The following is a 16,338-nucleotide window of genomic DNA, read 5'->3' on the forward strand; positions in this document are numbered from 1 at the left end:
TTTAATTTGTAAATTTTATGAAAACTGTTTTTATTGATAGGTCCTGTCCTCATAAAGAGTTTAATACAGTTTGAATAGTTTGTTGAAAAATTCGTATAATAGATTCTTTACATTTTAATTTTTTTTAACACGTACAGACAGATGGCAATCAAAAAGAGATATACCATTGATTTCTTTAGTTATTGGCTGCTTTTCGTCCATGGAACAATATCCTAGAGTTTTTAGTGAGAGTTTGAAACACTGTGTATATATATTAAATTTTAAGCCATACCGTCCATCATCTTTACTCCAAGCGCCTCACGATGACGATTCCGATAGGCGATTGGAATTCAAGATTTTTTTAAATAACATATTTAATGAATGGATTGGTTGCCGTGGTACAATCGATTGGCCTGCGCGCTCGCCAGACCTGACCCCATGCGATTTTTCTCTGTAGGGTATTATAAAGGAGACTGTTTACGGTTCAAAACAGCAAAATCTTTACGAATTCAGAACCTAATTAGAAATTCATTTGAACTTCTTAATAACGATAAACCTTTATTACTAAAAAATTTGTGATTCTGTTCTCAGTCGTTGTATGAAGGGTATACAAAATCAAGGTGGACATTTCGAACAACTGCCATAACATTGTATGGTAATTTGTAAATATAATTTCATATAATGAATTTGTTTTCTTGCCTAAAAGTGTTTTATTCAATTAATCAATAACGCCTTTAAATTTCTCTTCTGGGGAAACTGACATATGCGCCACAAGCTTTGTGAAAGTTAGATTTGCGAGGTTTTATGCAAATAAAATTCAGCCTGCATTTTTGCAGACTTGTAAATGGAACTAGATTTTGAGGTTATGTTCCTTATTTGTTGTGGTTGCAGTGGAATAGTACTGTGAATGCTGTGTTCTTTATGTCAAAGTTAGATTATTAAAGTTACAGTGATACATATTTTAACGTTTAATGTTGTTTAATTATAAACTGAATAACTATGTAGTCTTTGGTTTCTCAGTATTTTTCCATTAAAAGATTACTTTTCAGTTGCTTTAACACTGATCTGATTCAATAACATATCTACTAGGCCTAGTTACGTTTATGATACTTAAAAAGGAATTAAGACTAAAAATTTCATATTTATCTTCCATGAATTAAATTGTTTTAAATTATTAGACACTGCATTAAGTTAATGAATTCCTTGTATTGATACCACACTAGAAATCAATCATGGGAGAGAGTGATGATGATGAGGGTCCTTCCAGCAGTTTTCAGCTTACGAGTATACTTTTTGGAAATATTGATGAATCAGGAGAGTTAGAAGATGACATTCTTGACTGTGTATCAAAGAGACATTTGGCGTCGTTAGCACGATTGGGTTTAAGTTCAATAATTAATGAACTTATCGAAGATGCTGAGCTTGAGGCTAGATCTAGCAGTAAAATTGATAGTGTTGATGCTGATGAAAATGGATCTGGTCAAGGTATTTGCAGTGACCAATATACAGAAGATTATGACATAAAATCACCTTCTGCAGTTGACTACTCTGATATTAATGAACTAGCCGATGATATTCATTGCTCCGAAAATTCTCGTAAGTTATTAAAAAATGAAGAAGATACCACAGATTATGACGCAGATGATGAAGGTCCAAACATGAAAACATGATTTACAGCTTATGCCACCTCCACCATTACCAGAATCAGAAAAGGAAAATGATGATTTAACAGAAGAAGGATTGAATAAAAAATTGGAAACCCCATTAGCTGCAATGCTTCCATCTAAATATGCAAATGTTGATGTTAGAGAGCTTTTTCCAGACTTCCGTCATGATAAAGTAAGTAGTATGTCTGTTTCTCTTTAACTTGGTTGATCTGTATTCAGATTTGTCTGCCTTAAACCTCAACTAGACTTGCTGAGGCTCAAATTAATAGACTGTTCTCATTAAACAGAATAGGATAACCTTGATATAAATTATAGCACAGTTTATAGACTTTTATTTCTTTTTCATATTTTGTTGTTTGTATTTGGGGTATCAGTAAGGTATAAGTATATATTATATAAGGTATCACCTTTCCCGGCAGATTTAAATTTAATATCAGGATTAAATTGCCCATTTAATCCTTTTTGATGTAAAGATTCTTTTTAATTGTTGTCTGAATTTTACAACCTCCTGACCAGATCTCTCCCCCACCAAAGAATAAAAACCCTCACTTTGAGACGAGAGTCAGCCTGGAAAGTGCGTCTCCAGCAACAGTTCTTATGCCTCGTTCTTGTTCATGGTAAGGCTGCTATTAGTGTTTACTAAAGACACTAGAGGGTTAATGATCACTTTTGAAGAGTTATGAAGCCTGCAGCCTCTGGTACGCTGTTTATGTGTTTGAAAAAGTCATTCCAGGTTCTTTTGTTTTTCTTAATTTCTTTCTTGTATTCGTATAGGGCATTTTGGTATGGGAACCAGTTATATATTCTTTTTACCCATTTAAGAAGATTTTTCATTTTGTTTATGAGTGTTTCTAGCCACCTAGTCCGCCAAGGCACATCTTTCTTTAACCTATTGTGTCTGAGAGAGTAGTTTCTCTTAGGCCTTTATGATGGCATTCTCTACCAATTGAGCCGACCTTTCTAATTCCAATTCATTTTTCTGATAGGGTTCTATTTCCTCCACCTCTACTGCTAAGGACACTCTGTATCCCTTCTAGTTGGTGGATTTTGGAACCCTGTGGGTCACGTTCATCTCAACTCCCGCCTCTTATGTTGAACCTAATAAGACAATGGTCTGAGAGTGAGGCCTCCAGTGGGACATGCCACCTTGCAATATTAACACCTTTAAGACCTTTAGATAAGGCAATATCCAAAACCTCTTGTCTTACTCTAGTCATAAAAGTGGGATTAGGCTCCCTATTAAATATGATAAGGTTATTACTAAAAATAAACTGCAGGAGATCCTTACCTCTTAAGTTAATGTTGGTGCTCCCCATTAGGTGTGGTACGCGTTGTAGTCATAGCCGAGGATGAGAGGTACACATCTTTCTTCACAGTACTGCACAGTAGCTTTTGTATTTCTACAGATGGGGTGTTGAAGGGTATAAGAAAATATGCTGAGACAAAAATTACTGTACCTCTTTACCTTGTTGTGTGGCTACTTTCGCTGCCACTTCTACCAGGTCTTTTATAATTAGATCTGTAACAGGAAAACCAGTTTGAAAGTAAAACACACGCTCTTGGGTTTTCATTTGATCTATCATATATAAGATTACCAATCTGAGTCATTAGGCTCATGATGTAACCTTTGTTGATCCAAGGTTCCTGGATTAGGGTGATATCCAGGCCTGTAAATAGACTTAGACATGAGTTTAATATTTCTGTTATGTGGCTTAAATATAACTATATTAATTGACTTTATTTTGTATTTGTAAGCTACGAAAATCAAACTGCAATTGCTACTCTCACAAGTTAAATCCTCTATGATTTTTTCAGGTTTTTACGTTTTTCTCGACTATTTGGGCCTGGAAAACCAAGTAGCATGCCTCAAATATGGAGGAGTGTAAGAAAGAGAAGGAAAAAACGTAAGCATCAGCATAGTAATCAACAGCAACAATCTGATTCTGGATCTGATCAAGAGACTTACCGCCAGAAGAAAGTAGGTTGGGTGTTACAGTATGGTTCACCTCCTCCACCTGAGAAATGTAAATCAGATGATGAAGTAAGTAAAATAAAAATCATTAGATCCTTGCAAATATTTACAAAAATTAGATTATAAATATTATTAGTATTTTAATGATGGACTATAAAAAGATAGTTTATTATTGTTTTCATTCCTTACACTTCAAATTATTTCTGAGACTGTTTCTCCAGACTGCTTTATTGATTTTATAATTCCAATTTATTTAAAAGAGTAAAAAACCTAACAACTACAAACCCATAACACTAATTCCAATATTTTATATTGTTTGATTACTGTTTTTTATGGACTAGTATAACTTTATTTTGAAAACAGCTATGATATCATAATTAATTTGGATATTGTTCAAATTTGTGTACAATTGAAGAATTTTCAAATCTCAAGTGTCTATCATTGGAGTGACATAACTTCTTTTACCTGATATAGTTGATCTAAAAAAAACATTCACTGATAAAGTACCATATATTGTTCTAATTCAAACACTGACTTATTATGGTGTAGATAAATCCTCCCTTAATCTTCTAAACTCATTTCAGAGTAATAGTGTACATCTTTTGCAAGCTAATAAAGAAATATCGGATATAACCAGAGATCCACAAATTGCATTGACTGTGTTCATTTCTTTTAATTTTTGTTATAAATTTCCTAATTATATAACATATAAAACAATGTTGATCGTGATACTTATTTCGTATCAAGTCCTGATTTAAAGTATGTACTAGAGCAAACAAATATATTGCAACATTGTCAGAGATATGGTAAATGAGCTAGAAATAAACCACAACTAAATATTTAATATTCAACTTTAAAGACCCCAAACAATGAAAATTCTTATGTTAAACTAATGGTTAGTGTATATTTACAAAAGACTTTAGAGGAATGAACACAAGAAGTTGTTTTTAATAAGTTAGTGGGTAATCAATATTTTGTACAAAACAATTTAAAAATAAAGTTGGTGGTGAGTTATTTTTTTAGTGTTTATAAGAAGGGCTGATTATATACTATGCATATGAATGACTGAATAAAGTAATCATGCCCGTTTCTTAATGTTATCATTCCGTTTTCATGCTTAACCTTCCAACTGATGACAAAGTTATTAGCCATCTGTCAATTTTCAACTAATCAAATCTTTTATCAAGATTTATTTTTCAATATATATTTGTCAAGAATATAAATAGTGTAACATTTTATTATGTATAGAGTAAAAATTCTGTTACTGTAATGTCGCTGTTTATCAGGAATTGTCAGTCCATTCACCTCTTGGATTATCTATAAATTCCTTCAGGGTGTACGCAGGTCTCTTGAAAAACCATTTCATGAGCTCTTCTTGTATTCTTTCTCCAGTGAGGTTTTGAATGTTGGTTGGGAGGAGTTTTTGTAATTTTCTTTTCCGGCATAAGATCTCTTTTCAGACAGTGTGGTTTGGTGCTTTGGGATGATATACCATTCACCATGTCCATTCAACATAAGTTTAATGTTTAGCCATATCACTGGTATTTTTCACTTAAATGCTTATGATCTGTACCTTCTTTATTTTGTAAAACAGGAAAAACTACTGAGACCTCAAGAGAGTCGATCATTGAACAAAAGTCTAGATAATGGTGAGAATTCTGACATGGGCCCGAAAGTGGCGGATTGGAGGTTTGGACCTGCCCAAGTGTGGTATGACATGCTTGACGTACCAGAAACTGGAGAAGGTTTCAATTATGGTTTCAAACTTAAAGAGAAGGTAAGATTTTATAAAACCACTAGACTAAGTTCAAAAGAATTACAAATCGTAAACAGTTTGATCATTAAAAGTACAATACTTTTGCTCTCTGATTAAAGCCTAATTTTAATAAAAACTACAACTCCACTTAGTTAAATTAATAAATTTACAAATTTCAAACTGTATGACATATAAAGTACAATACCCGTGATTCTGTTTTGTACAGACTATCTAACTACTGTTTTTATTTGTTTCCAGACTGGAGAAGATGAACAAGAGTCCAGAGATAGTTTCCCTGATGATGCCTACTTGATGGTGTCTCAGCTGCGGTGGGAAGATGATGTTGTGTGGAATGGTGATGACATCAAACACAAGGTTGGTACTGTCACGTGAATAAAGCAAGCGTGTTTACAAAACGATAATCACTTTGTACTGTTAATAATGTTGAGCCCCAACGAACATGTATGATTTTTTACACACTTGTACACAAATAATGATTAAAATTTATAAATATTATTGATTCAAATTGTACGTCCAATTATGGTAATACAATCATAGCTTAAAAACATAAAAACGTTTTACATTGTAAAAAATCTTATATTGTTTTGTGTTATCTCATGTTTAAAATGTTTTAACACAAAAGTCAGTTGCAAGCTTTTTAAAGTTTGTTTTCTACAAAATAGATTAGGGATTGGGAGAACTAACAAATTTGAAATATAACATCAATCATCAAAATTGCAGCCTTTATTAAATGGAAGAACATGTACATTGAGACAAAAATTTAAAAAATGTATTATTCTTATACCAAAATAATAATAACCAAGTGAAATTTATAACTTTCATGTTTATGTTTTGTTATGATAAAATTAAACATTCAAACATAACAAATAAAAGTAACTTACAGGTATTTAAATTTGAATTAAAAACTGGTATCACTTTTTTGCTTTTACAAGTAATAAGTATATCTTTTTAGTGTTTTTTTGACTTGCTATATCTAAGTATTTAACATGTGGACATAAATTTATTTCAATAAAATATCCACAATATCCTCCATTTACCTACTATCCTGAAGCCTTGTCTCTTAGCATATAATAGCCAGTCAACACGTATTGATATAACTTGATAGAAATTTCAGGATTTTCATTAGACCTATTAGTCATTAAATGTCTAAAATAAACTCAAATGCACTAGAAAAAGTGATCATTAACTTGCAATTTAAGTAATCAAGTTAAAAAAATGGAATTATTTAGGTTGTTGTCATTAGATAATTATAATAAGTTGTCATTAGATAATTATAATAAGTTGGAATTTTGGGCAGTGTTAATGAAAAAGATTTGCAGGTGATGCAGAAACTGAATTCCAAGACAAACGCAGCCGGTTGGTTGCCAAGCAGTGGTAACCGAACGGCCCAAGCTTTCAGTCAGCCTGGCAAGGGAGTGCCTCAGCTCCCTGGCAATGTGCGGCTGGCTACGTCCTCAATGAACCTCAATACTCCAGGCGCCAATAAGCAAAACAAACAACACATGTAAGACTAATATTATTCCAAATATATTTAAAAGAAAATTCAAATGACTTATTTATTTATAAATGGCAAGTTGCAATAAAACTTGTCATAAACTGGATTACAAGTGCATATAACAGTAGTTAAATATAAATATATTGATAAACAGCTTCAAACCCATAATATATTATAACAGTGTCATCAACGAAAACAAAGGCATTAAGAAGAATGAAGAAAAGAGTGCTTCATTAACTTATATGATTATTCAAGAGCAAAATAAGCACATATATATAATATAATAATAATATTATATATATAATTTTATATAATAATAATAATAATATATAAAATCCAATATTTAATCAAACATAAAAATAGAAGGGACTTAACCCTTTTACTGCCGGCCATTTTTTTATCTTACCAGTCAAAATTGCCAAGGGGGAAAATCGCTGTTGTGCATTCATTTACAAAAAATGCTGTATCTTTTTTATTTTTCATTAGATTTGCATGAATTTTTACTTTATTTACTCGTATTTAAATGCTGTTTTTTTAAGTAATAAAAAGAAATTTTAATTTAAAACAAACTCATTATTTAATTTTAAAAATTATGTAAATAAAAAATAAATAAAAAAATAAAAATTGTGTTTGGCATCTGATAATTTATTTTTAAAATATACTAAAATTTTGAGCATGATATCATTATAAACTAGAGCAATTGCTTAGAACATATACCAAATTTGAAGGTGCTACCTTGAAACATAGCTGCACTATGAGGATTTTCCCAAAACTGGTAGGCCTCCTCTAGGCCTACCAGTGGAAGTTGAAGGTAAACTTATCTGTGCCACATCCCCCTCACTATCTAATAACTCCTCATTATCTGATGGTAAGATAAAGTCAGGATCGTCATCAGTGTCATCCACATCACTTTGATTGTCATCAATAGCCCTAACACTAATATCAGAATCGTTCTCGGCATCTGAGTCTGACAAATTCTGAAGGAAATTGTCACTCAGTTCGTCTTGCACTTGTACACCACCATCGATTAGACTGTTAATTATTGTTCCCTCACTCACAGGAGAGTTAGATGTAACTCTTTTACTCATTTTATCCTTGATCAACAAAAGTAACACTTCAAAAAACTTTCGATAACATTGTAAACAACAACAATGAACGAAGATTTCAGTAATCTAACCCGATCATCTGGTTTTGACAGCTGTCTAGGTAGTTCGTCAATTCTAGTCAAAGACGATAAAATAGAAATCCAAAGTTCTTCAAATGGCTTCTTTCATTATCCTTTCCTCCTAAACAACCAAAATACCGAATATTTCGGCACTTGAACATAACAGTAGCCAGTAACAATAAAAAAAACAGACGTCCGGCATATCGGACGTTGGCGTTTTCGGCAAAAATGCCGACGTCCGATATGTCGGACGTCGGCAGTAAAAGGGTTAAAAAATACCGTAGTCCCTGAAAAAAAACATCTTCTGATTTACTTCTTTGAAGATTCAATGGATTATAGACTCAAATTTGACACATCACTAGTTGTAATATTGTTAAATCTAATGCTATATAAATAAAACATTTATATAAAATAACCAGATTTGTCTAACCTTTAAAAATGTACTTAGTTATAACTAACACTATTATAGTTTTTTTTATATAATAACTCAATAAATATTTAAAATGATTAGAGTTTACTTTTAAAAGTTTGTATTTTAAATTATGATTAATTAAATAATTTTTCAATTTTTCTTGTAATTAGTGAAGTCTTGATTCTACAAGTGAGAAAGACACTGAAAACAACTGCTTCATTTACAGTTAGTAATATTGTATTCAATTGGAATGCAGGCTATTTGTAACAATTGTTTTTCTTTCTATTGATTATTCAATATTTTATGTATTTAATTCATTATGAAATGAAAACATATAGGTACAATTTTGTGAGTTTCCGAGCATATGTTAAGCTTTTATTTAGATTTTATTCATTATTTTGTAAAAAGGGCCCTTTAAAAATATTGGCATCGAAATTGAGTGAAAAAACTGCAGTATCAAAAACATTTTCCATAACCAGACACAACTAGTATTAAAGTATTAAGATAATGATTAATAGAATTAACCTTTTCTTAGTTTTTTTAGTTGTTTCCAATTGTATACAAGTTTGTATCACAATTCTGTAAGGCCTATGTTTCTTAATTGTTGAAATCTTGCATGCAATATCAAGTTCACTGTTAAATTTTAGGATGGGAGGCAAGGGACAATCAAGGCCAGGGGAAGACAACAGTGATGACACATGGTACTCGATATTTCCTGTGGAAAACGAAGAACTAGTCTACGGAACCTGGGAGGACGAAATCATTTGGGATGCTGAGAATATGACAAGTATACCAAAACCTAAGATCCTTACTCTAGACCCGAATGATGAAAATATCGTCCTTGGAATCCCGAATGACATTGACCCTGCCAAACAGAGAATAGAGTCAACGACCCCAGTTAAAGTGAAAATCCCCCACCCTCATGTGAAGAAATCCAAGATACTTCTTGGGAAGGCTGGAGTGATTAATGTTCTAGAGGAGGATACCCCACCTCCTCCACCCAAGTCTCCTGACAGAGATCCATTTAATGTATCTAATGACAGGTGAGTGAACATTTCAACTATTGTGAGTTCAATACTATATATTGAAATATTATTCATACAGCCGTAATTTTACTGACTAATTAAGGAAATATTTAAATTTAAAAACAAATTCCTTTTGAAAATCATTGAAAGAATAGAGCAGCTTTAATAAAATGGTCATGGATTAAGATATTCTTTCGTAAACAAAAACAACTAAGATTGTATTGAATTATAAAATTCTTTGTGTATAAGATACATACAAACATTTAGTTTTTATGAAAGCTGTTGATAGGTGTAATGAAAGTCATACCTTGCTATTTTAATTTGTTAGGTTTTACAAGTTCTACAAAATTAATAACAAAATTTGTTTATTTTAACCTAGTTTGTAATTATGTATTAGGTTAGTTCTTTACCTGAAGAAGAGATCAGATTGCAGATCTCGAAATGTAGTGTTACTGATTTCTTGTTTCACTGAACGATGGCAAATGTCCGGAAAAATCCTGTTTCCTTCACAAGTTTGAAATATCCTAAATTTGAACTATTAAAAAAATTAGAAATGTGCTGAAAAGCCACACTGTAACATATTTTTAGAAAGAGTACTTTTCTTTGGTAAACTTTAATACAAATTTGGATTTGCTAAAATTTTTTTCACAAGGCAATAGTAAAAAAACTGTGAAACTATATAACTTTGTTATTCAGGTACAGCTTACCTTTATATATTAAAATCTTTCAAAAATGACCCCTACCTCCCCCCCCCCACAAGTGCCATTTTGGGGAATTTTTGAGTTTTAAAAAATTATTTTCCCGAATTATTTTGGTATTGAAATTTGGGGGCTTTCGTTAAACCAAGGAGGTAGGTTTCTCTGTTCAGCCGCTATACATCGCAGATAGGTGATCCGCCTTACCCTGTTATGTTACCTTTTGGCAAAAAAATATGATCCTGGAAAATTGTAATAATATTTATCTTAACTTTACAATTATTTTGTTCCCAATTAAATAACTGCAATTCACAGTAATAAAAATTATCTTATAAAATGTTTATTTTGTAATTCATGCAAGTAAACATAAAATAAAAAAAAAAAAACAATGTAACTTTCAAACAAAAGTTAAATTTTGATTTATTAATCACATTTTTATGGATTTTTTCCTTAGTATACAATATTAATTCTTGTGCAGTTCATAAAGAAAATACAAAGATTTAATGTTTTGTTTTCTTACTACAGTAATGTAGTTAATTTTGTTTCACTTTTTTCCTTAATATTAAAGATTGGAGTGTTTTCTTTGTACTGGTGCCACAAATGTTGCATCATACTGTCATAAAAACTGTTTTATTAACACTTAGAGTGCTAATCCCGTAATTTTACGGAACGGCGAAACTTCCGAAGAATGCTAATCCTGTAGTTTTACGTGGTTGTCATTTCAATTGGTATTATATTACATTGTCCGTATTTAAACGGGTTTTGCCTACTCTACAATGTTATTTGGGTTTTTTAGTAACACAATTCACCGCTAGAAAGCGTCAGATGTATTGTATGAGCTTAATGACAAAGCAACTTTGGTCGCGTTGTTTACGTGCCGTGCCGTTCGTTGCAGCCGGCAGTCGATGTCGCAATCATGGCTTCTCGCAGCTTGAACGACGTTGCGATCAGTGATGTATTAGATGAAGATAGTTTTATTGGTGTAGATAGTATTTTTGACGATTCTGACATTGATCCTGATTTCATGGAAGAAGATTAGACACATACTTCAGGTAAGAATAAGTAAGTCTATTTATCACATAAACATCAGTCTAAAAGTTTGGTTATGTTATTGTTTTCGTGAATCAAACTATAATTTGTATTATAATAAATTAACTTTATTCAACTAATATTCTATTCATATGAATAAAATGAAAATATATTCATATTTTACATAGTATATTATTATGTTACAGATGCTGGAAAACAGTGCTGACAGCGAAAGTGATGCCGACGCATTAATATGACGGCATAGTTTTTTGTCAAAAAACTACAAAACATAAAAACATGATTTGTATTATTCAAAGCACAGTTTATATTTGTAAATGAGTCATTGTAAATAATTGTGTATATGCTTAGTTTAGTTAGTTAGATAAAAAAACTGTCTCAAAAAATAATTTTTTTTTCCCAAAAATATATGTTTTAAAAAACATTTTTTATGTGTAGTTTTTTAAAAAACCACTAACAATCTCACGTTAAAAGAAAGACGAAAATAAGCTGAATTAAGGCATGTAAGTATTTTTCTCATACCTTAAATACTTTGTTTTAAATAAATTTTTGAAAACCACCAAAAACGCCCAGCATTCTACAGAGTTACATGTCATTTAGGGCCAGCACTCAAAGTGTTAACAATTGAACAAAAGTGTGATTGCACTTGATTCGGAAATCCAAATGGACGGTTGGTCACTTCAGATCCTTAACACTGTCACTGTTGAGTTATACTGAACGATCTTGACCAGTAGTACTTAGTGTGATTTGTTAGTGCACCATCACAGGGAACATGTTAAAGCTGTCCCATTCTTATAATAGAAGAAAGAGATAATTTCTGTATGATTATCAAGGAATTCAACAATAATACAAAAATGGTTTTCCTTACTTGCTCCAATGTTATGTGAATTGTGAAAACTTTCTATAATAAATCTAAAGACAATGTATTGATTGCTCCAAATGTTATCTCCAAAACTGTACTCAATTTTATTTCTTATCTTGAAGTTTATTTGAAAATTTCATGAGGGCTACAAGAAGTATCATTACAACTGTTATGTGTTTCTAAACAGAAAAATAATAAGAAAGAATGTACCTAAATATTACTCAACAGAATGTTTTTGTTGAGCATGAACACTATATGTTTAAAGTTGCCAAAACTTACAAAACCACTTTAAGTTTGTATGTTTATATGTTACTATGTAATGTCTTTTAAATAATGAGTATATTTATCAGATTGAGATTCCTGATTTCACAACTTTTTTTACTTCATTGAAATTTGCTCATAAATTACTCAATTTGTCTTTTAACAGCTACTATCAGCCCCGGTCATCTGAGACAGTTCTACGGCTGAAGGTGGGTGGAGGAAACCTGATCCAGCACTCAACGCCTGTGGTAGAGCTAAGAGTTCCGTTTGTACAGACTCACATGGGAGAGATGCGTTTGCGCAATTTCCATCGCCCACCGATGAAACGATATTCGCACGGTACACTCGCCAATCCTGGCCCTCATACCGTTCTACCTCTCCTCAAACACATCAAGAAGAAAGCCAAGGTGCGTTTCCTGTGGCTGTATCTATGTTACTGTATTACTGGGTGTAATTAACTCACTGATTCATAACTTTATTCACCTTTAAATGTATTTTAAACTGTTCACTTTAAATGACTGTTAACTAAATAACAAGATTTAATAGTCAGAAAACGCATTGGGTTAATTTAAAGAGTAGACTTAATTAAACAGATTAGTAACAAACTGGTATGTAATGGAAATAATGAAAATTAATTAATCAAAATAATGGAAATCTGTGCAAATAATGAGGTTTTGGTTTTCCTCATCATTACTTTAGTTATGGAAATAGAATAAGTACGCCAAGATTTAATGGCAATTAATTAACTCATCATAGAGTTTTACATTCTATACTGAGCAACTTGCCATCATTGCCAAGCTGTGTAATACAAAAAAGCTTAGCAATGAGCATATCTTTAATATTTATCTGTAGGGTGATAAATCTTGCAATAGTGAAAGCGTAATACATTATTTACTAAATAATTTGCTTTGTATTGTCAGCAACGAGAACAAGAACGGATGGCGTCTGGTGGAGGAGATGTGTTCTTCATGAGAACACCTGAAGATCTCACAGGGAAAGATGGAGACATTGTTCTTGTGGAGTTCGGTGAAGAACATCCTCCACTTATTAACCAGGTAACATACTTGGAGATTTTACAGGTTATAATAAAACATGTCATTAGGTGGCAGATTGTATGTGGTTGAAATATAGTATCCAGTTTGTAACATAAGAAAGTGAGAGTCATATTTTGACACTGTTAATTCATTTGAGTTGAAGATGTTCCACAAAACATTTTTGAAATGTTTGGTTGTGTTTTATTTGTCAAGCTTATTTAATGTGTTAACTGTGACATAATGCCCTATTGTGTTTGCTGTCTTATGCAATTACTTATCATCACCCAGTATATACCACCAGTAAAGCTGTTAAATACTTTTATCTATGTACTATTATTTATATTGTAGTTATACAAAATGATGGGATTTTGTGTTGTTGTTACATAGATTAACAATTAAAATACATATTTAAAATGAGAACAGATTCTTTAGTATCATAAAGTGTGTTTACCAACACTATTCATGACCTTTTTCAGCAATTATTGGTTCAAAATACATACTATTTGTCATAATAAAGCTCCTTTTCAAGTAAAGTACTAGGTAAGACTATAACACATTGACAGCAGGAATAATTGTTAAAACTTCTTTACAATTTATAAAGAATTTAATATATGTGAATTTTATTCATACAAGGTTGGAATGTGCACCAAGTTCAAGAACTATTACAAGCGCAAGGCCGGGAAAGACTCAGGTCCCCAGGAGTACAAGTATGGGGAGATTGCCTATGCTCACACATCGCCTTTCCTCGGAGTGCTGCCACCTGGCAAGTCGATACAAGTAGTGGAGAACAACCTCTACCGTGCGCCCATCTATGAACACAAAATACCTCATACCGACTTCTTGGTCATCCGTACACGGTTAGTAGGCTTACTTTGCTATCTCTTTACAAGTTTTTCTTCATTGAAATTTAATCTTAATATTTAGATTCATGCATTACTGAAATAAAAAAATTGCATAAATAGAGTTTGATTAGAAAGCATAACTTTAATTTTCAGCGGTTTTGTGACTTGCTGAGAAAAATTGATACACTGAAGTATGTAGGGAAATGAATATATTGTAATCAAATATTAAAATGCCTTTGTGGAATTTGTTTAGAACATTATACTTGTAAGGATTACAGAGTTTTGGAGATGTGCCATTATTATATATTACAAAATGTATAAAACAATATGTCAAGGGTTGGAATCTATCCTCTTCTTGATGATATTATGATGATTATTAATGATGATTATTACTAAGCTGTCTGGGGTTTGGTTGATTCTGTCAAAGTACTGTTCAGTTTTTGTTTGCGGGTTTGACTGGTTCCTAAGGTCTGGGATTAGCTGCAATTGTCAGTAGGTTTGGTTGTCTCCTGAAGTTAAGGTTTAATAGCCATCACCAGCTGATCAAGTTTTGTTTTGATGTCGTAACATTTCTATTAACAGGGATGTGTAAATTCAAAAATACACAAAAGAAACACAATGTTATACTTACTAAAATATATGTAGTTTTAGCGGTTTTACTTAACACTTTGAGTGCTGGCCCTAAATGACATGTAAAACTCTGTAGAATGCTGGGCGTTTTTGGTGGTTTTCAAAAATTTATTAAAAAAAAAAGTATTTAAGTTTATGAGAAAAATACTTACATACCTTAATTCAGCTTACTTTCGTCTTTCTTTTAACGTGTGATTTTTTGTGGTTTTTTTAAAAAACTACACATAAAAAATGTTTTTTTAAAAACATATATTTTTGGAAAAAAAAATTATTTTTTGAGACAGTTTTTTTATCTAACTTACTAAACTAAGCATACATACAATTTATTTACAATGACCCATTTACAAATATAAACTGTCCTTTGAATAATACAAATCATGTTTTTATGTTTTGTAGTTTTTTGACAAAAAAACTATGCCGTCATATTGATGCGTCGGCATCACTTTCGCTGTCAGCACTGTTTTCAGCATCTGTAAACATAATAATATACTATGTAAAATATGAATATATTTTTATTTTATTCATAAGAATAAAATATTAGTTGTATAAAGTTAATTTATTATAATACAAATTATAGTTTGATTCACGAAAACAATAACATAACCAAACTTTTAGACTGATGTTTATATGATAAATAGACTTACTTATTCTTACCTGAAGTATGTGTCTAATCTTCTTCCATTAAATCAGGATCAATGTCAGAATCGTCAAAAATACTATTTACTCCAATAAAATTATCTTCATCTAATACATCACTGATCGCAACGTCGTTCAAGCTGCGAGAAGCCATGATTGCGACATCGACTGCCGGCTGCAACGAACGTCACGTTAGCGGCACGTAAACAACGCGAGCGAAGTTGCTTTGTCATTAAGCTCATACAATACATCTGACGCTTTCTAGCGGTGAATTGTGTTACTAAAAACCCAAATAACATTGTAGAGTAGGCAAAACCCGTTTAAATACGGACAATGTAATATAATACCAATTGAAATGACAACCACGTAAAACTACGGGATTAGCATTCTTCGGAAGTTTCGCCGTTCCGTAAAATTACGGGATTAGCACTCTAAGTGTTAATAAATGTTTACTTTTTTAGCAATTTTTGAACTTAGGCGCAAAATCCACTGATGTATTTTCAGCATTTTCGTACAATTGCTTTACAACACTGAAATTCAACATATATTACTTATTATCATTATTATTATAATTGATTTTAGGAAAACTAAGTGAATAATAATACTCGCTTATTATTTTTGCTATCGTTTGTTTTATTAACAAAAAAAAATTTAACCTTAAACAAGCCTGATAAGGATGCTGGTTCCAATTCAGCCAATAGTTCTCTCAAATCGCTCTATTTGTTCCTAAAATTAAGTGTTACTTCATCAGCCATATTACTAATAACCAAAACAAAATATAAACTAGAAACGAAATCAATTAGACAGATACCAAAACACAACGGCAGCAGACTTAACTA

At 31.7% G+C, this 16,338-nt stretch overlaps 1 protein-coding gene across 1 annotated transcript; it reads left to right on the top strand.

Annotated features, from left to right (window-relative positions):
• Positions 1-846: 846 nt before the first annotated feature.
• On the top strand, positions 847-16,094 carry LOC124374439 (transcription initiation factor TFIID subunit 1-like). Its single transcript, XM_046832650.1, is given in 11 exon segments — positions 847-1,640; positions 1,642-1,829; positions 3,462-3,687; positions 5,213-5,395; positions 5,633-5,749; positions 6,715-6,899; positions 9,115-9,510; positions 12,524-12,764; positions 13,278-13,412; positions 14,025-14,248; positions 16,082-16,094. Coding segments are annotated over 11 exon segments (2,337 nt in total). The 5' UTR covers positions 847-1,211.
• The last annotated feature ends 244 nt before the right edge of the window (positions 16,095-16,338 follow it).

The sequence above is a fragment of the Homalodisca vitripennis genome, unplaced genomic scaffold (assembly GCF_021130785.1).
Source record: "Homalodisca vitripennis isolate AUS2020 unplaced genomic scaffold, UT_GWSS_2.1 ScUCBcl_8433;HRSCAF=16548, whole genome shotgun sequence".
NCBI lineage: Eukaryota > Metazoa > Arthropoda > Insecta > Hemiptera > Cicadellidae > Homalodisca > Homalodisca vitripennis.